This window comes from Palaemon carinicauda, chromosome 41, assembly GCF_036898095.1.
Source record: "Palaemon carinicauda isolate YSFRI2023 chromosome 41, ASM3689809v2, whole genome shotgun sequence".
Taxonomy (NCBI): domain Eukaryota; kingdom Metazoa; phylum Arthropoda; class Malacostraca; order Decapoda; family Palaemonidae; genus Palaemon; species Palaemon carinicauda.
Genome location: NC_090765.1, coordinates 26,518,347 through 26,544,689, shown reverse-complemented (window position 1 = coordinate 26,544,689; position 26,343 = coordinate 26,518,347). Strand labels below are relative to the sequence as shown.

Sequence of the window (26,343 nt, the reverse complement as noted above, 5' to 3'; positions counted from 1 at the left end):
GGGCTGACCCTTGGATGGTCTCTGTGATCGGTCAAGGGTATCGCGTCCCATTCACAACATCTCTACCTCCCCTGACAGCGAATCCAGTGTCGTTGAACTCCTATGCCTTAGGATCGGCAATGGGGTTAGCCCTCCGGGCAGAAGTCGAGACCATGCTCAAGAAGGATGCTCACCAGGAGGTCGACGACGGCTCCCCAGGCTTCTTCAGTCGACTCTTTCTTGTAAAGAAGGCGTCTGGAGGCTGGAGACCGGTCATCGACCTCTCAGCACTAAACAAGTTTGTCGTACAAACTCGTTTCAGTATGGAGACAGCGGACATGGTCAGACTTGCAGTGAGACCACAAGACTTTATGTGCACTCTGGATCTGAAGGACGCGTACTTCCAGATCCCCATCCATCTGTCTTCCAGGAAGTACTTAAGATTCAGTCTAGAAGGCAAGACCTACCAGTTCAAGGTGCTGTGTTTCGGTCTCTCCACGGCACCCCAGGTGTTCACCAAGGTGTTCACTCTGATCTCGTCGTGGGCTCACAGGAACGGCATCCGTCTCCTTCGTTATCTGGACGACTGGCTAATCCTGGCAGACTCGAAGTCGACCCTTCTGCGACACCGAGACAGGCTTCTGGAAGTTTGCCAAGATCTAGAGATCTTGGTAAATCTCGAGAAGTCCTCTCTGCGCCCTACGAAGAAACTGGTATACCTAGGCATAAAACTAGACACGATTCTCCACAAAGCCTTTCCATCAGACGAAAGGATAGCAAGGCTGAGGAAGGTAGTAGAACCTTTCCTCAGACGAGAAGAGCTTCCAGCCCAACTGTGGTTACGTCTCTTAGGCCATCTATCATCTTTGGTTCGTCTTGTTCCAAACGGCCGCCTCAGGATGAGATCCCTTCAGTGGCGGCTGAAGTCATGATGGAATCAGGGAAACGATTCCCCGGACTTCCTAGTTCCCATAGGACCTTCGGAACGGGCGGATCTTCGATGGTGGCTGGACGACGAGAACCTTGGAAGGGAGCAGATCTTCTCGTCCTCCCCCCAGATTTGACTCTGTTTACGGACGCGTCAAATCAAGGGTGGGGGGCCCACATTCTGAACCAAAGAGCCTCAGGCCTTTAGTCAGAATCGGAAAGGTGCCTCCACATCAACCTGCTAGAATTGAAGGCCGTTTTTCTGGCTCTTCAACAGTTCCAACAAACCCTGGCGGGCCACTCCGTGGTGGTGATGAGCGACAACACCACAGTAGTGGCTTATATCAACAAGCAGGGAGGTACCTTCTCGCAACTGCTATCCCATCTTGCAGTAGAGATTCTGAGATGGTCCGAAACCCGCTCGATCTCACTGTCAGCTCGCTTCATTCCTGGCAAGAGGAATGTCCTCGCCGACAGCCTGAGCAGGGCGATGCAGATAGTGAGTACCGAGTGGTCTTTGGATCCTCAGATAGCCAACAAAGTCCTGACTTTGTGGGGTTCCCCGACTGTAGACCTGTTTGCGACAGCCTTGAATTTCAGGCTGCCCCTTTACTGCTCTCCAGTCCGGGACCCCAAGGCTCTCTGGCAGGATGCATTTCAACACAGGTGGGACAACATGGACGTTTACGCCTTCCCACCTTTTTGTCTGATGAGAAGGGTGCTCAACAAGGCCATCCTTTCGGTCAACCTCTCCATGACTCTCATAGCTCTGCTATGGCATCATGCGGAATGGTTCCCGGACCTTCTGCAACTCCTAACGGAACCCCCAAGAGAACTCCCTCCACGTCACGAGCTACTCAGACAACCACATTGCAACATCTACCACAAGGCCGCAGCTTCGCTTCGGCTTCACGCCTGGAGACTATCCAGCGACTCCTCACGGAGAGAGGATTTTCTCAACAGGTTGCGGACAGGATGTCTCGACACCTGCGAGAATCCTCTGCCAGCGTCTACCAGGCGAAGTGGAAAGTCTTTTGTGGTTGGTGTCGTGGAAGGGGTATCTCTCCGCTCGATGCCACTATTCCAACAATAGCGGAGTTCCTTGTATATCTTCGGGAGGAAATGCGCCTTTCGGTCTCGGCGTTGAAAGGCTATCGCTCAGCCTTAAGCTTAGCCTTCAGGCTGAAAGGAGTGGATATATCCTCTTCGTTGGAACTTTCTCTACTCATACGCAACTACGAGCTTACTTGCCCCCAGTCGGAAGTCAAACCCCCTCCTTGGAACGTGGTTCAAGTGCTCAGGGCTCTGAAAAGAGCTCCCTTTGAACCAATACGCCAGGCGTCTGATCGCCACCTAATGTGGAAGACGGTGTTCCTACTCGCGTTGGCCTCGGCCAAACGAGTAAGTGAACTTCATGGTCTCTCCTACGACGTTGCCCATTCAAGGGGATGGGGGGAGGTAACGTTCAAGTTCGTCCCTGAGTTCATTGCTAAGACTCAAAACCCTGGGGTGTCGGATCCAAGATTCGACTCCTTCAAGGTAACGAGTCTGCGTTCTGTAACAAGTGACCCAGACCATCTGTTACTGTGCCCAGTCAGGAGTCTGAGGCGCTACCTCTAAAGAACAGCTGCAGCCCGTCCTCATGTGCAAGCTTTGTTTGTGAGCACAGGGAGGACAAAGAGGAGGGTCACCAAGAACTCCATCTCTTCATGGATTCGCAAGGTGATAAGCAGCACCTTGAATCCCGACTCTCCTCCGTCACGTCGTCCCAAAGCTCACGACGTCAGGGGTGTTGCTACTTCCCTGGACTTCAAGAGAAACTTCTCTGTGACGCAGGTTCTACAAGCTGGGGTCTGGAAACGTCAGACGACGTTCACAGCCCACTAACTGCAGGACGTGACCCACAGGAACCTCGATACGTTTTCTATCGGTCCTGTGGTGGCTGCACAACAGCTGGTCTAACCTCAGGCTCCTTATTGGACAAGTAGCAGAAGGTTGAGGGCATTGTTACCCGGTTTTAGTCTGCGTGAATGAAAGAGTATGTCTGGCCCTTCTTTCTTCATTCTCCCCTCTCTTGGGGATAGCAGCATCCAGGTCTTTGCGCAGCTGACCTCAACCTCTGCAGGTAAACCATGCTTCCTTGTGCTCCTAGTATTAGCCTTAATACTGTCGCGTCCCCCATACCCTGACGAGGTGGTATTGGGAACGTCCTAGCCTAGAGTTCCACATAAAGAACTCCATGTCAACTTCCTAGGACGAGTCACGTTATTCTCCTTCACACACATCCTAGTAGGTCGCACGATGGTCAAACATGACAACGTGCGAGGGTTAGGGACTCCCGTTCCTTGAGTTCTACAACTCGGAATTGGAGTCCCCGGGTAAAGCCAAAGCCAGAAGGCTGGGGACTTTCCGCCCTTCCTAAGGGTAATTCACCCCATGTAAATAGCGTGGTTTGTATTAGGTTACGGAACAAATGACAAATTTCGTAGATAATTTGTATTTTTCCTACCATACAAGCCTTAGCTATTTACGCAAATGTTACCCGCCAGCCCTGACCCCCAAGTCAAGTCTTACCTTTAAGTGAATTGAGCTATTCACAGTGTGTGAGGGGGAGGGGAGGGGTTACTAAATATAAAATTTAATCATAAATTTTGTTACATAGAAAGAAAAAAAAAATATCAATCTTTGCACTACAATTGTTAATTTTTTCTTGATTAAATCTATTACACTATTATTATTATTATTATTATTATTATTATTATTATTATTATTATTATTATTATTATTATTATTATTAGCTAAGCCACAACCTTAGTTGGAAAAGCAAGATGCTATAAGCCCAAGGGCTCCAACAGGGAAAAATAGCATAGTGAGGAAAAGAAATGAGGAAATAAATAAACGATATAATTAGTAATGAAAATTGAAATAAAATACTTTAAAAACATTAAAAACATTACAACATATTTGATATAGAAACTATAAAAGGACTTATGCAAGCCTGTTCAACTTAAAAACATTTGCTGCAAGTTTGAACTTTTGAAGCTCTGATTCAACTATCCGATTAGGAAGATCATTCCACAACTTTGTCACAGCTGGAATAAAACTTCTGGAGTACTGGGTAGTATTGAGCCTCATGCTGGAGAAGGCCTGACTATTAGAATTAACTGCATACATTGTATTACGAACAGGATGGAACTGTCCAGGAAGATCTAAATTTAAAGTATGGTCAGAATTATAAAAAACCTTATGCAACATGGATAGTGAACTAATTGAATGACGGTGCCAAAGGTTGATATCCAGATCAGGAATAAGAAATTTAATAAACCGTAAGTTCCTGTCGCTGAAGACCAGACAGGAGAACAATACTCGAAACAAGGTAAAATGAAAGAATTAAAACACTTCTTCAGAATAGATTGATCACCGAAAATCTTGAAAGACTTTCTCAATAAGCCAATTTTTTGTGCAATTGAAGAAGACACAGACCTAATGTGTTTCTCAAAATTAAATTTGCTGTCGAGAATCATATCTAAAATTAAGAAAGAGTCATACAAATTTAAAGAAACATTATCAATACTGAGATCCAGATGTTGAGGAGCCACCGTCCTTGACCCACTTACAATCATACTTTGAGTTTTATTAGGATTCAACTTCATACCCCATAACTTGCACCATGCACTAATTTTAGCTAGATCTCTATTAAGTGATTCACCAACCCCAGATCTACATTCAGGGGATGGAATTGATGCAAAGAGAGTAGCATCATCTGCATATGCAACAAGCTTGTTTTCTAGGCCAAACCACATGTCATGTGTATATAGTATGAAGAGTCATGGGCCAAGAACACTACCCTGTGGAACACCAGATATCACATTACTAAACTCACTATGGTGCCCATCAACAACAACTCTTTGCGATCTATTACTTAAAAATTCAATAATGATGCTAGGAAATGACCCACCCACTCCTAACTGTTTGAGTTTAAAAACAAGTGCCTCATGATTAACACGGTCAAAGGCAGCACTAATATCAAGGCCAATCATACGAACCTCCTGACCACAATCAAGGGATTTCTGTATAGCATTGGAGATTGTAAGAAGGGCATCACATGCTCCAAGGCCTTTACGAAAACCAAATGCAAACTAGGGAACAGATGATTATCTTCAGCAAACCTATGAAGGCGTTTTGCCAAAAGACGTTCAAAAACTTAAGATAATATGGGGGTTATGGAAATTGGGCGGTAATCAATGGGACTTGAGCTACCACAAAGACATTTACATAGTGGAGTAACATTACCAATTCTCCAACAAGTGCTAAAAGCCATTTTTTTTAATAGATTGTATAGGAAATTTATTCAGCTTTCCATTGCAATCTATGTTTTTCACTCTTGTTCTTTTCATAGTTATTATACAGAGTAGTAGCATTGATATGCTCACCACAAAACTGGGTGATGATCTGTTTTTACATGTAATTTAATGTATGCATTGATAATTGTTTCTATGCATGTTTGTGCATTTGCAGATAATTACAATTGTCATTTGTTCCGTAACCGAAATACAAACCACGCTATTTACAAAGGGTATTACTTTTAGCGTAGCTGAAATGGCGAGCCATTAGAATTTAACGAGGGTGTATTACCCCCGCGCTAGTTAGCGGGGGGGGGGTAGGAGAGTGGTAGCTAGCTACCCCTCCTCCCCCTCACACACAGGTGAATACTCACTTTCACTTTTGGCTCGGACTGGGACAGACGTCTCTGTCTTGGTCCTCGCTTGGCAGCCATTGTCTGTTTTGTCTTTACTTAATCGCTTACTTTTCATTTACTCAATATATATGTAAACATGTTTTCATGTTTGTATATATATTTGAGTATAGAAATAAGTAAGTTTCCTTTTCAGATGTGTGTGTGTAGTGTACGATATCTACAGTACGTGGAGGCCTCGGCAGTTAGGCCACCACGGCGTTTTTTTATTGGTGGCGATCGAGTTTGACTTATGTCTTTCTCTCTCTCTCTCTCTTGAGGTCGTTCACCCTTTTACTACGTGTTACTACGCCCTTGTAGCCTAGCTTCCTTTCCGTGTGGGGGGTTGCTACGCCGTACGTTTGTCTCAATTAGTTATGAATCTAATTGTAGTTGTTTTTTGTTTTTCAGCTTGTAGAACGATTCCTTTCGGGGTTTTCGTTCTTTCTTTAGTGTTCATTCATTTTTAAATTACATAATTACATAGTTACATAATTATAATTGTTATAATTCTGTTTTGGTTACAGCTCTCCTTCCGCGAGTGTAAGTGGTTGTGAGGGCACGTGCCTGTTGTGTAATTCTTGTTCCTTTCCCTCGGGATTCCTCTTCGGAGCCTTCCCGGGGGAATGAATGTGTACTAATATTATTTGTTTTATTTTTTTACAGTTACCGATCTAGTTCGTTTCTGTAATATAGCAACGGTGTGAGCTGTCTGGTTGAGTCCTGGGGATTCGGCTGTTGCTGCCTCCCCCCTTGTATTTTCGTCAGGGGCGTGTCTCCTTCTACTGGTAGTACTCCCGTGACGACGGACAGCTCTCCAGTTCATTTTAGAACACTCAGGAGGCTTGCCTCCTTGGGCGGATAACTTTCCTTCCGAGGGAAGTTTTTCCTGTCCAGGCTTGAGTTTTTCCCCTTTTGGGGGGTTCTTCTCTTGCCTTTTTTTCGTGCGACTATGCTCTTGGTGCTGAGCGGTCGCACCTGCAGTTTCGCTCAAGGGGCTGGGCAACTGCAGGAGCTCCTCTTCGGAGGATTGCTCCTTTTAGGTCACTGGCTGACCAGTCTCTTCCACGAAGTGTTTCTCTTTCGTTCGCGAGAGAGTACACTCATAGAGACTCCTCTTCGGAGGTTTCTTCTGTTGCTGTTGGCCTCCCTCGCCGTAAGGCCCACCGTCCGCCTCGTCGTAAGGGCCTCTCATCTCCCTATAAGGGTGCTTGAGGCGCCTTTTTGGATCTCCGTTTGCAGCCTACAACTCCTTTTTCTCGATCTTCCGCCTTGGTGCAGATGGACAGCAGTCGGATCTCGTCTTCCGACGGGCAACGGTCTTCCAGACGGACAGTGGTCTTCCGACGGACATCAGTCTCCCGGCGGACAACAATCCCTTCGGGGCAAAGGGTTGCCCCCACGGGGGTTCTTCCCTTGCGTGTCAGGGTTTTCCTGCGCGCCCTTCTGCTCATCAGCGCTCTCCTGTTCGTCAGCGCTTTCAAGATGATCTTCCCTGCGGTTCCTGTTGCGCGCCCTGTGCGCCCACGTTCGCCCTCGCGATCTAGAACTTCGGTTCAGGTCGGGGTCAAGGACTCTTCTTCTTTGCGCAGGCTTCCACGCGTAGCCTTCTGCTCGTCAGCGATCATCAGCTCGTCAGCGATCATCAGCTCGCCAGCGATCATCAGCTCGCCCACGATCATCAGCTCGCCAGCGATCATCAGCTCGCCCGCGATCATCAGCTCGCCAGCGATCATCAGCTCGCCAGCGATCTCCGGATCGCCCACGTGTGTTACAGCTGGCACGCCAACGTTCTCCAACACTTCTGAAGGAACATGGTTCGCCAGCTACTAGCTCACCTGCGCATGCTGATCGCCATCGCGCGACCCTCAACTGGGGATGCTGATCGCCATCGCGCGACCCTCAACTGCGGATGCTGATCGCCATCGCGCGACCCTCAACTGCGGATGCTGATCGCCATCGCGCGACCCTCAACTGCGGATGCTGATCGCCATCGCGCGACCCTCAACTGCGGATGCTGATCGCCATCGCGCGACCCTCAACTGCGGATGCTGATCGCCATCGCGCGACCCTCAACCGCGGATGCTGATCGCCATCACGCGACCCTCAACTGCGGATGCTGATCGCCATCGCGCGACCCTCACCTGCGGATGCTGATCGCCATCGCGCGACCCTCAACTGCGGATGCTGATCGTCATCGCACGACCCTCAACTGCGGATGCTGATCACCATCGCGCGACCGCACACCTGCGGATGCTGATCACCATCGCTCAACCCTGCGCATGGTGATCACCATCGCGCGACCCTCAACTGCGTATGCTGTTCGCCATCACGCGATCGCCCACCTGCAGATGCTGTTCGCCATCGCGCGACCGCCAACCTGCGCATGCTGATCGCCATCGCGCAACCCTGGCATGCTGATCACCATCACGCGACCTTACGCATACTGATCACCATCGCGCGACCCGGCGCATGCTGATCACTGCTCGCGATCGCTCACCTTCGCATACTGCTCGCCAACGCACGATCGCTCACCTGCGCATACTGCTCGACCATCGCGTCGGCATAACACAACGCGCCATCGCCAACCTGGGCGTTAGCGCTCACCAGCTCACCACCGATCGCTTGTTGATCCATATCGCCAGCGGTCCTCCTCGCCCACGCGGCAGCGCGTTTCCTCGCCATTGCGCTAACGCTTGCGTTCGCCGCCTCGGACTCGCTCTCATCCACCTGCCCACCCTCATGACCGCTCGCCTGCGCGACCGCTCGCCCGTGCAACCGCGCGACCGCTCGCCCGTACAACCGCGCGACCGCTCGCCCGTGCAACCGCGCGACCACTCGCCTGCACGTCTACGCTCATGCTCTCCAATGTTCGCCCACGCGCGAACCAACGGTTTTTTCCATCGCGCAGACGGATGGTGTTCCGTCGCGCGAACCTACAGTGTTTCTTCGCACAAATTTCGGCTTATTTCTTGCAGTATCCATTGCTCGTCTATGGGTTATCGCTCGCCGACTACCAGGAATTCCCGTCGCGCGAGCTCCAGGGCAATTGCGACCACGATTCCCAATGGGGTTTTCGCAGCATGACCAGCCTGGCGAGTTCTTCTGGAGCGTATTTCCAGAACACTGCCTCACCCCGTAAACACAGAGCATGGCACTTGCAAGAATAGGAGAAACTTAAGGGAGATCTGAGCAACACTCCTCTATTCCTGAACCTGGGTTAGCACTTCCCCGTCATTCCCTGGAAGGATTTTTGGCGGGGGGGGCTTTCCGTTTGAGATTTCTCCATCGGACAAGGGGTAACTGCTTACCTCTTCCTCTGGGAGCTTACCAGGTTCGTTCCCTCCTCGGTTACGGCCCGAGGTTTGGTTCAAGGAAGCTACAGGAAGATCAAGGGTACTTTCCTCCTCTCGAGCTCAGGCACCTTGGCCTTTCGTCGTTAAGTATCTAACTTGCGGACAAGCTCGATGTTGTACCATCTGGACGCGCTGACTGAGGGCTTCCTTCGGGTGTCTCATCTGTGGAGGTCGACGACCTCAGACACCCTTCCATCCTTGAGAAGAGTTTGTTTGTGCCCAAGGACAGAGACTTAGACAGCTGCTGTGCTTAGTAAATCGACTTCCGGTTTCACTCCTCCAAGGCGCTTTCTTCCAGACTCTGCAGGGCTCCAGCGCCCTTTTCTTTCAACCACGTCGGCCTAAGTTATCGGCTACGACAACTGGGACAAGGTGTCCAATTGCAGTTTCCTCCTGTCAGGAACAGATGGCACGGGAGACTCCCCCGGGGGGGCATAGTCCTAAAAGGAGTTCACGAACTCTAGGATTGCAGGTTTTTCGCTGGGAGGATGCTTAAGGTTACTCATCCGAATGACAGCTTCCCGATGCCCATTCCCGCACAATCTCTGTGAGTAGCCAAGGATATCGCGCCTGCCGTCTCTGTCAGCGAATTCAGTGTCTCTGAACCTCTATGCCATAGCGTCAGCAGAGTTGCCCGGTTGGGCAGAATGATCCATACCTTAGGCGAAGGTCTTCCTTAGGATCATCGACGGCTTCACCCCCGGCCCCCTCAGTCGATCCTTTCTTGTAAGGAAGGATCTGAGAGGGGATGTCCATAGTCGACCTCTCAGCCCTGATCAAGTTTGTCGAACAAACTTCGGCCAGCGTAGACCAGCAGAATCGATCAGACTGGTAACGAGGCGACAGGACTCCTTAAACCCTGGATCGGAAGGACGGGTACTTTCAGTTTCCATTCCATCCATCTTCCAGGGTGCTCGTGGAATTCAGCCTAGACTGCAAGTATTCCTGCTTATGATGCAGTGTGGCTATCCCGCCGTGGCATAGCAGGTTTGTTTCCCCAGAGAACTCTCCCTGCCTTCCTCTTGGCCGCTCAGGTGCAGGCTTCCGCCTCCTCTGCTGTTTGGAGGGCTGGTCAACTCCGGTAGGCTCGGGTTTCGACCTTCTTCAGCGCCGGGACAAGCTTCCGGATGCTTACCATGAGTGTGGGCTCATGGTATTTTGCTTGGAGCCTTCTCTTCCTCTGCCTCAACATCTGGAGTATCTGGCCATGATATTGAGTCAACCGCCTTACCACATTGGAAACCCCGCTTCTCGTCCGTCCAGCGAGGTTAAGCAACGTCGGTACTTGGATGGGTGACCACCTGGGGACGCCAGATTCTGTTACTACATCCTCCGAGCCTTCCTTTCGGTTGACTGTGGCAAGACTGAGGAGAGTCGCAGTACCTGTTCTCAGTCAAGCAGAGCTTTCAGCCCTACCTTGGAACGTTTCCTAGTTCTTCTTTCCTCATTGACCCGTCTATAGTCCGAACGGTCGCCTCAGGATAAGTTCCATGTGGGGCGATCCAAGTTCCGGTGGCTTCAGGCAATGTTTAACCGGACTCCCTGGCCCTATGGGACCAGCGGAACTATTAGACCTGCAATGGGTGTTGACCTATGGAGCCTCTTGATGGTAGTGGATATTCTCGTCCTTTCCCCACATTCTTGATGCGGTTCTCGGACTCGTCAAAGGAAAGGGGGGGGGGGGGCATGTTCCGGTCCAGGCCTATGGTCAAGACCTGAAGGATACCTCTCCATCATTCAGGCAGGCTTAGGGGCCTTAGTCTGGCTCCTCTTCAGATCCTACAGCTCCTGCCGAGTCGCCCCGTTGCGCGTCGACTTCATTCTAACCAGCAGGGGACGCATTTTCACACCTTCACATCTTGCAGTAGAGATACCGGGATGATTGAGATTCTCTCAATACCACCATCGGCTCTCTCATTCCAGGCAGGGGAATGTTTCTCTCAGACTATCCGAGCAGAGCCTCATAGAGAGAGTGTACCTAGGGGTCTTTGACCTTGGGTAACCAGCAAGTGCTGGTCTGGGGGACCTGATCGCGACAGCTTAGAACCTCAAGCTTCCGCTAGTCTTCCCCCCAGTCTCAGACCCCGAGACTCTGGCAAGATACATTCCGGTGATGGTGGGACAACTTCGACGCCTGCGTCTTCCCTCCTTTTTGTCTGCGGACAATGGGTCTCAACAAGACCAGGTTGTCTGTCAACCTTTCAATGGGAGAGCTCCACTGGGACTATGCGCAGAACGGTTTCTGGACCCTCTGCTTCCCCTGACGGAACTCCCCGGAGAGCTTCTCCCACGGCGCAGACTACTCAAGCAACCACACTGCGACATCTCTCCCGAACCGGGGCGTCGCTTCGGCTTCATGCCTGGAGACACTACGCTTCCTCCTCTAGAAGAGACAACCCGCTACAGTCGCGGTACGGAGGTCGCGTCATCTGCGATAGTCATCCACAGGGGTCTCCCAGGCAAAGTGAAGAGTCTAAGGTGGTTGGTGCCGTGGGAGATATACCTCTTCCCTTGAGGCCTCTTCTCCAGCAATAACGGTCTTATTGCCTTTCGGCGGGAGGAAACTCCTTTCCGCTCTCGGCAATGAAGCCTGTCGCTCAGCCTTTCCCTGACCTTCAGGCTTAAAGGAATAACTTTTTCCTGCCCGCTGGATCTATCCTCGCTCATGCGAAGCTACGATCGTCCCTGCCCTAGTCGGAGGAAGACCTCCAACTTGGAGCATGGCTCTGACTTTTAGTCCTTTAAGAGATCTTCTCAAGACCCTTTTACGACAGGCCTCGGATTGTATTCCGCCTTGGGTCTGCTGCTCACTCTGGCCACGGCCAGTGTGTAAGCAATCTTCTTGGTCTCTTACTACTCCCCCCTTTCTAAGGAAGAGGGGAAGGCAACATTCAGGCTCGCTCCTGAGTTGTTGGCTAGACTCAGAATCTGAGGGTCCCGGCCCTTCGGTCCGATTCATTCAAGATTTCGAGTCTCCATTCTGTGTCTGATGTCCCAAGACCTTCTCTTTCTTGCCAGTAAGGAATCGAGAGGTTAGCGCTGAGAACAGCTGCAGTTTGTCCTCAGTTGCAGCCGATTTGGGAACACAAGGAGGACATGGGGGGAGAGTCACCAGTATACCTCTTCAGCCCGGACGCAAGGACATTCATCTCGACCTGTCTTCAGACCCTCCCCCGTCACGTCGCCCTACAGCACGATGTTGGATACATCGCAACGTCCCTCGCCTTCGAGTAATACTACTCTGTGACGCAGGTGCTACAAGCTGGAGTCTGGAAGCGTCTGATGACCTTCGCAGCCCGCTTCCTGCAGGGCGTGACCCACAGGAGTCTCGATACGTTTTCTATCGCTCTGTGGTGGCTACACAACAGCTGGTCTAACCTCAGGCTCCTTTTTGGACAGGTAGCAGAAGGTTGAGGGCATTGTTATCAGGTTTTAGTCTGCATGAACGAAAGAAGTATGTCTGGCCCTTACTTCTTTCTTCATCATCCCCTCTACGGGGAAGCAGCATCCTGGTCTCTGCATAGCTGACCTCGAACCTCTGCAGGTAAACCATGCTTCCTTGTGTTCCGAGTATTGAGTCAATACTGTCGCGTCCCCCATACCCTGACGAGGTGGTATTGGGAACGTCCTAACCCAGAGTTCCTTCTGGAACTCCAGGTCAACTGCCTAGGATGGGTCACACTTCTTCCTTCACACACAAGCTTACGTAGGCCACATGGTTCCTTGCGGAGCAAGGAACTTGTGAGGTGCAGGGACTCCTTTTCTCGAGTGCGACTCACTCGGATTCTGAGTCCCCGGGTAAAGCCAAAGCCAGTATGGCTGGGGACTTTCCACCCTTCCTAAGGGATAAGTCACCCTTTGTAAATAGCGTGGTTTGTATTTCGGTTACGGAACAAATGACAAATTCGAAGATAATTTGTATTTTTCCTAACCATACAAACCTTAGCTATTTACACATATTTGCCCGCCAGCCCTGTCCCCCAAGACAAGTCCTACCTCTAAGTGAAAGTGAGTATTCACCTGTGTGTGAGGGGGAGGAGGGGTAGCTAGCTACCACTCCCCTACCCCCCCGCTAACTAGCGCGGGGGTAATACACCCTCGTTAAATTCTAATGGCTCGCCATTTCAGCTACGCTAAAAGTAATACCCTTTGTAAATAGCTAAGGTTTGTATGGTTAGGGAAAATACAAATTATCTTCGAATTTGTCATGTTTCTAATACCACTTGAAATGACATTCTTTTCATTTTCCTGTGGTATTTGGTAAAATATAGAAATACAAACTCTTTTAAAATATAGTGTTGGTCATTGCTCAGTTTTATCACCTTTTTTTTGGGAGTTAGAGGAATTTTATTCTTCTTTCTAATGCCATTTTCAATTTTTTTTCTATATTTAACCCTAGTTAAACTGCGAAACGTCAATGTAAGTAGGTTGACACATGACGTCATTGGGCACCTTAAAACAATTAGCATTTTGTAATCAATCACAGTTCATTAGCAGTCATATTTATATCAAAACTATTGCTCTGCCATGACAGATCAGCCTTCACTACACAATTTCTACTTAAAATAGTCCCCTAGCATAGTTATTGTATTTTTATGAATATTTTAAATAATTATCTTCAAAGGAACTGACATCAGGTAAGTAGTAAGATTTTGATAGTTTTGTATGTCTTGGGCTACTAGTAAATGTTTCCTTCCTTTAATTTTTACAGTTTTTAATCCTTGTCATTCATAAAATTCATTTAGTATTCGTTATACAGTATGCCTTATTCTTTTCTTTGAATTTTTTTGTGAATCTTTTTATTTCTTCATTGTTGGAAGTCAGTAATACTGTGTATTGTATAATGAATATTTGATATTGTTGATTGAAAGGGTTACCTGAAAATGTACTTTGTCTATAGCAAGAAAAAAATTTATCTATCTAAAAAAGTAGTTTTAAAATGTTAAACTGTGGTCTCAATTGTCCATCTTTTAATTGTAGGCTGTCTTGAGAGCTCCCCGTGTGAATTTGTGATGTTTTTATTTTGTTTTACATCACTTTTATGTAAGATACTTATGGGAGTCTTCTAATTTGTCATTTTCTGATTTTCATTTATATATGTGTATACTGTAAAACATTTTTTTATTGAATGTTTTGTGAAAAGATGCGTTCTTACTTGTCTTTGGAGCTACTGTATTGTATTTTATGCGGTATATTATTAGTGACTATATCGTCTTGAGCTCTATTAGGTATTTTAAATCTTATGATTTGTGTGTGCTTCTTGATTAGCTACTCCCCGACCATCACAACGTTGCAGTAGAGATCAGTTTGAATGTGAAAATGGCAGGTGTATACAAAAAGCATACGTCTGCGATGGACTTCCTGACTGCACAGATGGTTCTGATGAAAAGAATGAATATTGCAGTATGTGTTTTTTGCCTTGTTTTTTTCTTCAAGTTCTGTCCTTCATATGTGTTTTTTCCTTATCTAAAAAAATCTGATCCCTTTGAATGTTTACCTTAGCCTGAGTTCATAAATGTTATTGTGGAGTTTATTTTTTTAGTAGATTTTTTGTGTGCTAATTATACATAACAATCTGCACATGATCCAAAAATATATACCTTTTGTTCCAATATTTTTTTTACTAAATGCAGTTTCAATTTTATTTGATTGTTATTGCATCATATACAATACACACACACATATTCTCTTCTGTCTTTATTCACTTGATAACACTGAGATTACCAAACACTTCTTCAATCAAGGGGCTTATTACTGTACTGTAATTGTTCAGTGGCTAACATCCTCTCGGTAAGGGTAGAAGAGACTCTTTAGCTATAGTAAGCAGCTCTTGTAGGATAAGGACACTCCAAAATCAAACCATTGTTCTCTGGTCTTGGGTTGTGCCATAGCCTCTGTACCATGGTCTTCCACTGTCTTGGGATAGAGTTTTCTTGCATAGGGGTACACTCATACATGCTATTCTGTCTTATTTCTCTTTCTTTTGTTTTTTTAAAGTTTTTTTATAGTTTGTATATGAAAGATTTGTTTTGGTGTTGTTACTGTTCTTTAAATAATTTATTTTAATTGTTAATTAATCCTCTTGTAGTTTATTTATTTCTTTTCCTTACTGGACTATTATTTTGTTGGAGCCCTTAGCCTTATAGCATCTATATTTTATAATATTTATACATATATATATACATATATATATATATATATATATATATATATATATATATATATATATATATATATATATATATACATATATATATATATATATATATATATATTATATATATATATATATATATATATATATATTTGTTATTTTATGATTTAGAGACTAGCATGAGGTTGAGTAAAGCAATAAAAAGTTGATTATAACATTATATTTGATACTTGAGAGTGAGAGATGTAAAGTTGGAACTGACATAGAGATAAATTATATTGATATTGATATGAATACAATATATATATATATATATATATATATATATATATATATATATATATATATATATATACACTGTATTCATATCAATATCAATATAATTTATCTCTATGTCAGTTCGATAATATATATATGTATATATATATATATATATATATATATATATATATATATATATATATATATATATTATGTAGGTGCATATATTGTTCACAAATATTTTTACAGATAAACAGTACTGTACAGTATATATATACACACACATGCATGCACGCACACAAATACACACACACATATATATATTTATATATTTAGAGAGAGAGTAGTTGGCTTTAATAACACTGATAATTATTCACGTACTCAAGATACTTTGTTTATTTTAGTAGATTATTTATTTGATATCTTAATTAATAATTATGGTAACCATTTTTATGGTGTGCAGATTTTTATGTTATTGTTTGCAACCTGATGAATGTTTTATATGATTTTGTAGAATTGTCATTGTTGATTATAAACTACCTTTTAATAATGACAAATTTGATTTTTTCATGCATGGTAGTGTTTGTCAGTATATTATTTGTGCATGTACTGATATATGTAATTTTCCATGGTAGTAATTTTGGTTATCCTTCTTTGGCAACCTAAAGTAAATGTAAAGTGTTTGTGGAGAATGTCCTGGCATGCTGAGGACAATATATATAGTATGCATTATTGTCTGTTTCGATGTATATTTGAATTACTTTTTTCTTTTTTTATTTCTATATGTATTTGTTTTCATTTCTTGCACTTTATTGATATATTTGAGTGAGATGATGACTGTTTTGATTACCCAGTTTTTTTTCCCTCATTTATTTTAATATTTTTTAATCTTTTTCTATATGATAGTTAATATATGCGTGGTTTTAAACGTTTCTTGGTTACTGAGATTCCTTTTGAGCTTGTTTGTAGATAGTGTTCAGAATAAGACGAGGGACCAATATTCCAGTAAAATCAGGTTTGTGTATACTGGAACAGAAAATCAAATAGCTTAAAAGATGATAGGCATAATAACCATTATGATAGTTTCTTTTTATTGAAATGAACACTCTTCTGTGCAAGCGTTGTTTGGAGCCCTCACTCTCCTCCCTCTGAATAAGGAATTCTGCATATAATAGAAGATTGCTAAAATAGGAATATACAGTAATACCTTGATATGTGAGTATAATTCGCTCCTTGACCAAGCTCGTTTGTCAATTTTCTCATATTTCAAATAAATTTTCCCATATGGAATAAAAAAAAAATGAATCCATTCCCGTTTTATAAAAACACCCAAATCAATGATGATAACAGTATAAGCATACTTTATATATACTCAAAATTATATAAATATTACTATTATATGCAATAAAATATGGTTATATTATGGAGTTCTTAGTTTCGAGACAGACGATGGCGGCTAATGGCGGTGTGTGCGGAAGAGGGTGGGAGGGGGGGGGGGAGGGAGGTAGGAAGGGAAGGAGAAAGAATAGGACGGTACCATATTTACTGTTCCTTACGCATAGTGTAACAATTAAATTTAAAAAACTGAGATCTGATTTTTTTAAATTTAAATTTTTATTTACTTTTTTACTGTTTTTATTTGTAATTTATTTTTTTACTGTTTGAGGATGGTACGTCTCATCAATGTACTCAGCTATTAATGGCTTGCCAACTCACGTGGACACCATGCTCATATTTCTCGATAATTTCATGCTTTACCTCTCTCTTCATCATGCGGTTTTTCTTCTCTGCCAACATTACCATTTGCTCTCTCAGGACGCATCACTTGACATTAATATGAAGAATGTTCTCAAATATAACGTTAAAATTACATAAATAACTAAAGACAACACTAGAGATGTGTGCTGAAGTCGATGATCACATGAAATGAAATAGTGATGCAGGCTTAGAGCACTCCTAAGTGCTTGGCCATGTAGTGTTAGTATTTGTAAGTGTTCTCGTATCTCAATGCAAAGTTCTGCTCGTAGAATGGCTCGTATCTCAGAATGCTGAGATGTTGGAGTGCTCATATGTCTAGGTATTACTTTATATGTAAACATTGTACTGTATATATATATATATATATATATATATATAGATAGATAGATAGATAGATAGATAGATAGATAGATAAAGATAGAGACGACTAGCAAAATCTAACGGAGACCCTTTGCATCTGTAAGCATAGGAGATAATGATATATATATATGTATATATATACAACAAATGCAGCCATTTCTAATCCACTGCATGGCAAAGGCCTCAGACATGTCAACTCATGACTGGCGTTTAGCCAGTTTTCACCACCACGCTGGCCAGTGGAGATTGGTGAAGGTGGGAGATTTTTGTCCAATCTCACGCCAGACCAACCTGGTATGGGTGGCTTGGGCTGTATTCTCCTTTGTCTTGTTCTTGGCCAGAGTAAAACGATGAAGTAATTAAAGTTTGAAACCATGTGTAGATTTTTTTCTGTCAGTGTTGAGTTGTCAATTTCTTTCAAGATTAGTCATACCCCGTAGCATTTGCTCCAAATTTCTGAGGTTTATAAACAGTCTCTCTCTCTCTCTCTCTCTCTCTCTCTCTCTCTCTCTCTCTCTCTCTCTCCCCATAAGCAGACTCGAGTTTGGTATGCTCCTGGTAATTTTGTTTGGGCTGTATTGAACATTTATATTACCCTGTTATTCAAATACAGTAAAGTATTTAGCATTAGTATTGCTTTGCTCTTTGTAGTTTGTTTGCTAATGAGACTGTTGCACACACAGACATCTATCAGACTCCATATCCCTTGTCCTTCTTTTTTCATCATGCAAATTAATTTGATTCAAACGGGCACTGGTCAAGGTTGTTCAAGCAATGAGTTCTCATGTTCCTCTCGGCAATGTGTTGGGTTGGAAAAAAGGTGTAATGGAGTAACTGATTGCCTTGATGCCTCTGATGAAACTGGATGTCCCCCAAGTTAGAAGATTTTTTTTTAATCATTGCTCCTCTGAGTGACACTTCCCATACTAAATTTTTGCCGTTGCTTTTTATGATAACAATAGGCTATATCCGAGTTAGTGTAGGTAAAACTTTTGGTTTTTAGTTAATGTAATGTGTGCACTGAGAGTTTTGTATTTATTTGAACTATTACTATACAGTAGTAATTTAGCTGTGTGAAGTGGTGGTATGTTTGTGATTTTGCAATTCACAAAGGATCTTTTGAAAACACTCACTGTTCTTATATTTTTTCAAGGAAGTCGTCTGCGCTTCAACCTATGTTTTCCATGAAGAGACATAGTTTAAAGAAATAAGAATTTTAGAAATATTAATGACTTAATATTAGAAAGTTATATAAACCATGCTTTTAGAATCTCAGATTATAAGAAATTAATGTACTGTGTTTCTTATTCACTCGATTTCCACAAATGCAAGTATTTTCAAAATCCTTTTGACATTAATAAAATGTTGTAAAAATCTTTCATACTGAAGTGAACTTAGTTTCACATTTAAAACCATTATGTCAAATGTAAGAAAAAGCAAGAAAGATTTCAAAGATATTGGTGTTCATCTCTTTAGATCATGCCAATTTTATGTTTAGAAGTAGGCAGAGGAAAAGATCTAATTCACAGTTATCACAATGCCCCAGTGGGATTGTAATACAATATATGCCTTGTTAGGAAATTCAAAGTTCGTGAGCTTGACGTAATCTCAAATTATTGACTGAAAACTTGTAAAAAAGCCCTTTAGGTTAGAGCCGTCAAAAGGAATATTATAATGAAATTAGATGTTTATTTCAAAATATAGGAATAATATATATGCAACAATTGCCACTCACGTTGTGCTTGAAGTTACATGTTAATAATGCTAATAAATATTATAGACAATAATATTAAACAATTAAGGAGTTGGTAAATATATGTAGAGAATTGTAGATTTTATATGTTAAGGGTTTTAAGAATCTGAAAGAACTTCAGGAAGTAAGAATTCTATAGAAATTTGGGTGTCTCATGATCCATCTAACTTCAATATTACTCTTATGATATGCATGGTGTTGAGAATGTAGAATATTAACCAAAACTTGAAATATGAGATTACTGTATGAGAGATACAGCTAGTTTTGATATTTAATAATCAGTATTTTTTTATTAGGCCAGCTATTTGTTTTCTTTCTATATATCAGGGTTTTAAGCCACTGTGAGTATTTTCTTATCCCTTTAGTTTTTAGAAAAGTACTTATTAATGTCTAAGCCTCACTTTAAATTTTTAAGTACAACATTGACATGTGAGAGTCCTCCAACAGTTTACTTTTTGTAGTTACATTTTGTATGACATTGGCTGAATTAGCTCAACAGTTGATATTCTAAATACACATACTCAAAGTACAGTAGCATTGAATGGAATTAAACTTATTTTGATGGGATGCAGTGAAATGCATTGGCACTAATGGAGCACTTGAATTTTTTGCTATGCAGTGGTAGTTGAAACTCAAATGGAATATGCTTGTAATGAATTTGAATAATTGGCACTAATTTACTAATATGTGATGTGAGAGGAACATTGAAATGCTTGGTTGTATCAGATGTATTAATTAATCTAGAACTATTTGGAATTAGAAAATGTGTGTATTTCAGTATTTCGGTACTAACCTGGTACAGTAGTTTCCATTAAAACTTCTATGATTTAAGATGTGAAATATAAATGGGAAAAATTGATATCTAGAGGCTTGTAGTTTTGTGAGTATTAGATTTTATGGGGAACCTTTATAATTTTTAGGTTTATAAGCAATTTTACAATTTAGGGAATAAAATAACATCACTGCACAGTATTAAAGCATGTCAGAATTGCCTCAAAACTTAAATAGAATGTGGGTTACAAACATCAAGAACACTTTGTAGACTTGATAAGCTTATTTTATTTTGTTTTCTTGTGATGTATATGTAGCTTTCTTTTTTGTTACTTAAAGCTGTTTCTTTATGTCTGACTTAGTTAATTTTGAAATGAACCACTCAAGTCTGTTATTGATTTGCCTTCCTTTGTAGTTGATCGACAATGTACAGGCGACAAGTTTCAGTGTTCAGATGGTGTCTGTATTTCATTGGAATGGAAATGTGACAATGTTCCAGACTGCAGTGATGGATCCGACGAAACTGGCTGTACTGGGAGAGGTGTTTTTCCTTTTCTTTTTGTTATCTGTTTTATTTTCTTCATGACTGTCATTTCAAGTTAAGGGAGAATGGTTGCACTATTTTATATTTTATATTTGATTACAGTAAATGGGATTTCAAAGAATATACTTACGAGTCGTTGGCCTTAAGGAAAATATTTTATTGCTGAAATTATTTATAAAAGGTATTTTGACGAAGGAAAAATCTTTTCCTGGGCGAGGAACCTGTGTCGCCCAATGAAATGCTCCTTATAGCACCATTTCTAAGGTATAAATACTGCTAAATATACCAGAGAAAAAAGTTGCACGGAATGCCAGGAATTAACCTAGCTCGCTCACTCTAATTGAGTGTCGGTATAGTAACTGGGGCGTGTTAGAACCACGACCAGAGGTCCCTCACCAGTTAGTCCTCTCCTTCCTCAATATCCCTCGATATTACGAGGTGCTGTTCTACATCCGACTACTGCCCTCTACTACGACTACCCTCCCCCCACCCCTACCACTTCCCACGCTTCTTCCCTCATTCCTACTAGCACCCCAAGCTTGGACCAGCCTAGGGTGAGGAAAAAAGGGAGGTGGGTTCACTGGGCGACACAGGTTCCTGGCCCAGAAATAGATTTTTCCTTCGTCAAAATCCCTTTTCTTGGCTCAACCTGTGTTGCTCCGTGAAATAATAAGAGAATTGGTCCTAACGCTTGGAAATGCCCAGAAAGGTAAGGAACTAAAATAGAATAGAATATTGAATTAAGAGTGTTTAATAATAAACCTTAAACTACCAATCTCTTAAAGTACAATACCCAGTCAGACACCCAAAATTTAAAGATAAAAATTTTAGGGAAAACTTCCAACAAACAAAGAACATGAGATGTTTAATTATAACAAGAAAAGACATAAATAAATTATATACATCATAACCATGGGGTAGGGTGCAAACCAAATAAATGTTAAAGGTACGGTAAGGAAGTAGGCAAGGCAGGTAACGGCCCACTCCTTATAAGGAGACAAGGCACTAAAAGAAAAAAAAGAGATAAGAAGATAGGATCTAGTTATAATGGTTCTCCTAAATCCAGAGGAACCACGTTCCCTGCTGCCACTGTTGCAAATTTAAGGGCCTCCAAAGATTTTAAATAGTGGCGTTTGAAGACTGTTGGTGATTTCCAGCCTGTGTATCTTTTTAATTCTTCAAAATTCATGTGATGAAAATAATTAACTGATGTTGCCACTGCTTGGATATCATGGGCATGTGGGACTGAAGCCAGATTGGCTTGCTTAATAAAATAAAGAATCTGCTACCTAATTCCTTTCAGGGAAATAGTTCCTCCATGTTCTCAAATAAACTAAGGGCCTGAAGACGTATTAGTAGTTTTATTCAAATAAGCTTTCAGTGTTAACTGGGGACAGGGAGAGATCCTGAGAAAGTGGGACAATCGTCCACGGGGTCCATCTATTCTGTGGATCTTCATTCTTTGCTAAGAATCGTCTATCTGGAGAGAGTAAGACCTCACCAGAAGAAAGAAAGTCAATGTGATCTGGCTCTCTAGATAACGCCGAGAGTTCAGATATTCTGGCTCCTGAAGCTAAACTTACCAAGAATAACGTTTTCCTAAGAAGCGTTATATAAGAGCATGAGTCATTATCAGTATCAGAAGCCAATTTAAGGACATCATTTAGAAACCAAGAAACCGTGTGAGGACGAGTTGCTGGTTTTAGCCTAGCACAAGTTTTGGGGATAGATGATAGATGAAAAATATGAATCTGTAAGGTCAATATTGAACCCGAACTGAAATATTTTCTTCAAAGCGGACTTAATCGTGGTAATAGTACTAGCAGCTAGTCCCCCTTCAAACAAAGTTCTGAAAAAGGTAACTGCCAGATTGGCAGTCATCGTCTGAACATCCGAGTCTTTCAAAAACTTCGCTAACTTCTTTACAGCAGAATCATATTGCCGAAGGGTGGAATCCCTCTTGTCCGACTCCAGGAACAATGTGTTAAGAGGATCGATATCAGTATCCTTCTGTGCCGCAAATTTCATAAAGTCCATAAAGTTAGGGCACTCAGAATTCTTGAGGAAGCCGACACATTGCGAGTTTGTACTGTTTGCGTTAACTTCGGGTTGGGGATCCGCCAAGGACGAAGTCCCAGTTCCGCCAAGAGAGGGAACCAGTTACTTTTCGGCCAATTGGGAGCCACTAGAGCAATCTGTCCTTTGAAAGTCCTGACCCTGTCCAGAACTTTCATCAGCACATTTATAGGAGGAAACGGGTAAATCCTCCGCCAGGTGTTCCAATCGATGGACATGGCATCCGTGGCATAGGCCAGAGGGTCCAGGTTGGGGCCTACATAACATTGTAGTTTGTGGTTGGATTCTGTGGCGAATAGATCCACTTGAAGACCCGGAACTTGCTGGCAAATCCAACGGAATGACTCTTGGTCCAGGGACCATTCCGACTCCAGCGGGGTTGTCCGTGAAAGTGCATCGGCGACTACGTTCTTTACACCCCCCAGGTGTACTGCTGAGAAATGCCAATGGTTCCTTGTTGCCAATGAAAAAATTGCAATCATCACCTAATTTATGTGACCTGATTTGGAACCTCCCCTGTTGATGCAGTGAACTATCACCGCTCTGTCTAGAATTAATCTGATATGTTGATTCTTTGACAGGGAGAGCCTTTTTAGAGTCAAGAATACCGCCATGGCCTCTAGAATATTGATGTGCAGCTGACGGAATGTCACTGACCACAAACCTTGGACCTTTTCGAAAGGGGAGTAGCCCCCCCAAACGCTTAGGGAGGCATCCGTATGAACTACTAATGCCGGCGTAGGGAAATGAGGAGTTACCTATTTTGCCAAGTTTTTGACTTTCGTCCATGGTTGAAGTCTTTTCCTTAGGATAGATGGAATCCGAGAAATCTTGTCTCGACTTTTGTTGTTTGCCCTGGACTGCCAAACTCGATTGATGTCCTTCAATTTGTCTTTCAGTAGAACATCTGTTACAGAAGCAACCTGGAGTGAACCTAAGATCCTTTCTTGGTTCCTCCAAGATGTTAATTTGTCCTTGAGAAATCTTTTCGTGTTCTTTGCTATCTCTTTCCTCATTTTTGGAGGAATCGACAGTTTGTGTGTGGTCAGTTTCCATTGTAGACCTAACCACTGGAAGCATGACGCCGGAATCAGGCGGGACTTTTTGAAATTCACTTGGAACCCTAAGTGTTCCAGAAACTTTATTACTTTGGCTGTCGCCTCGCGACATTCTTTGACGCTGTTGGCCCGAATAAGCCAATCGTCCAGATAGGCCACTAGCTGTATTCTTTGAGTTCTCAGCTCTTGGACCACTGTCTCCGCTAACTTCGTGAATATTCTTGGAGCGATATTGAGATCGAACGGCATCACCCTGAAGGTGTATGCCCCTTTGCCTAGCTTGAACCCTAGAAAAGGATGAAAATGTTGCGCTATCGGAACATGATAATAAGCGTCTGTAAGATCTATAGAGGTGGTGACGGCCCCACGAGGAAGTAAGGGCCGTACCTGCGAGACGGTCAGCATATGGAACTTGTCGCATTGAATGTACAGTATATATTCAAATGGGACAGATCTAAGATGACTCTTCGTTGTCTGAGTCTTTCTTTGGCACGCTGAATAAGCGACCTTGAAACTTTAAACGTTTTACCTCCTTTATTGCATTCTTGAGAAGGAGATCTTGTGCGAAAAGCATAAGATATGCCATTGGAATCTGATAAATACTGATCGGTGGAGGGTGCCCTTGAATCCAACTCCACCCTGGGCCCTTTGTTACTATGCTGTGTGCCCATTTGTTGAACGTCCAACGTTCTGCCTCCCCCCTACATGAGGAGTCTCATTGGTTTGCAGGTCTGCCACCACGGCTCCCTCGGAATCATCTGCCCCTCCCGGAAACCCTACCGCCTCCTCTGTGGCGAAAGGATCCTCTAGTCCTACTACCTCTCGCCTTCCTATTATACCCGTGAACCAGGCCTTGAGATTCAAAGGCAGGGTTATAAACAGGCGATGTAGAGAATGAAGTGGATGGTTGAGGTGGCTGGCTTACCAACACAAATTGTTGGTGGGGCTGAGGTTTAGAGATGGAAGGATGGCACACCTGGGGTACAGGTAATGCCTGCACCACAGGTTGGGCTTGTGGACTCTGGGAGGCGAGAAACTTCCTCGGTCTTTTCCTGCCTCGTAACTGCGTCCTGGTGGGTTCGAATTTCCTTTTAGGGATGATACCCCACCTAACTCTGAGGGTCTGGTTGACCCTGGCTGCCTCACTGAGGATGCTGTTCACCACATCGTCTGAGAAGAGATCTGCCCCCTGACCGAGGCCTTAATCAGCCTGTTAGGCTCATGCCTAATGGAAGCCTCCGTTAAAACGTGCTTCTGGCAAGAACGACGAGCTATTGCAAAGTCGTATGCATCCCACTGAAGTGCGTGAAGCAAGGACTTCGTCAAGATCTTAAAAAAAGGATCATCGGCGTATACCAACGAAGACATCTCCGCCATTGTAGCCGAGTTGATAGACCTACTCCGTCTGATTCGTGCCTCATATTCCGTCGTATTTAGTGAATCCGGTAACCTGGGAAGACGTTCACTGAACTGTGCGGTGGCACAGTCTGGATTCAACTTTCCCGTTGTGAAGGTAGCCGGGGCATCAAGCCAGCAGTCTTGGTCCCCCGGGAACAGCAAAGAAGTCAGGTCTGTTTCCTTAAGTTGCGGCATAGGCTTGTCCTCCATAGCCGCTTGCAAAGTAAGGTCCACCACCTTGGTGGTGCATGGAGTATGGGTCTGCTCCTCGACCACGAACATGGTATACGCACCTTTATGAGAGGTTAACTTTGTGTTAACACACTCCCACTCAGTCAGGGTCCGGACCAAGGCAGACTGAGCCTGCTCTTTGGGGAATATGACAGTTTCTTTTGGAACTTTATCTACCCTGACTAGCGCGTCCTCTGTCAGGCGCGCGTAACCAGGGAAGGGGAATTGTAAATCCGGCGGGTAGAACTCAAAGTCCTCAACTGGACGGGTACCACAATCCTCAATAGTCAACATGCCCTCAGAGAACGGGGCACGAAGGGCCAATCGCCACGGGTTGCTCTTAACAAACACCGGAAGCTTTGACGCGTCCGGGACCACAAACTGGTGTTGCGGGAGCCCGGACCTCAAGAGATTCTCAAGCATCTTCTCTTGATTCTGCAGTCTTTTGGGTGAAAGAGTCCATCGACTGTAGACGATTGGCAATAGAGCCAAACTGAGATTGAACGATACTCCCCATCTGCTCCATGAGCTGGCTCGAAAAGGTTATTGGATCAAAAGCCAGTTCCGGCGATTTCGCCTTTGAGCTCCTCGCTCTCGAGCCCTGGGTTGGCGGATGAACCTTGCTGAGGCCGTCAGTCGCTTAGAAACTGAGGATGGTCTGGTGGGGAGAGATTTGAGTACTTAGAAGGCTGGTTAGCTTTGGGTAGAGCCTTCTTCACATGCTTTATTTTAGGGACTACTGAACATGACTTGTCCCCAGCCATGGCATTTCCAGTAAATCCCGGGAAAGAAGAGACAGAAGAAGAAATAGATTGCACCGGACTAAGAAAAGGAACCTTAGACCGGACGCTACCTGCCTCACTTACCACCCTACCTTGACCGGTCGAGTCGACGACCATAGGTTCCACATCTAAACTAATAGCGGCGACATCCCCTAAAACATCTTCGCCTAGGCCCTCCAGATCTTCAGGGAAGGCTTGGG

At 43.8% G+C, this 26,343-nt stretch overlaps 1 protein-coding gene and 1 pseudogene across 1 annotated transcript in view; one reads left to right on the top strand and one right to left on the bottom strand.

Annotated features, from left to right (window-relative positions):
* LOC137632462 (low-density lipoprotein receptor-related protein 1B-like) overlaps nucleotides 1–26,343 on the top strand; it is a 199,142-nt gene that overhangs the window by 128,641 nt on the left and 44,158 nt on the right. The window contains exons 40-41 of the mRNA XM_068364396.1: nucleotides 14,266–14,400; nucleotides 20,470–20,595. Coding sequence (XP_068220497.1) covers nucleotides 14,266–14,400; nucleotides 20,470–20,595 — 261 coding nt within the window. The remainder of the gene's footprint in view (nucleotides 1–14,265; nucleotides 14,401–20,469; nucleotides 20,596–26,343) is intronic.
* Nucleotides 21,960–23,332, bottom strand: LOC137632213 (uncharacterized; annotated as a pseudogene).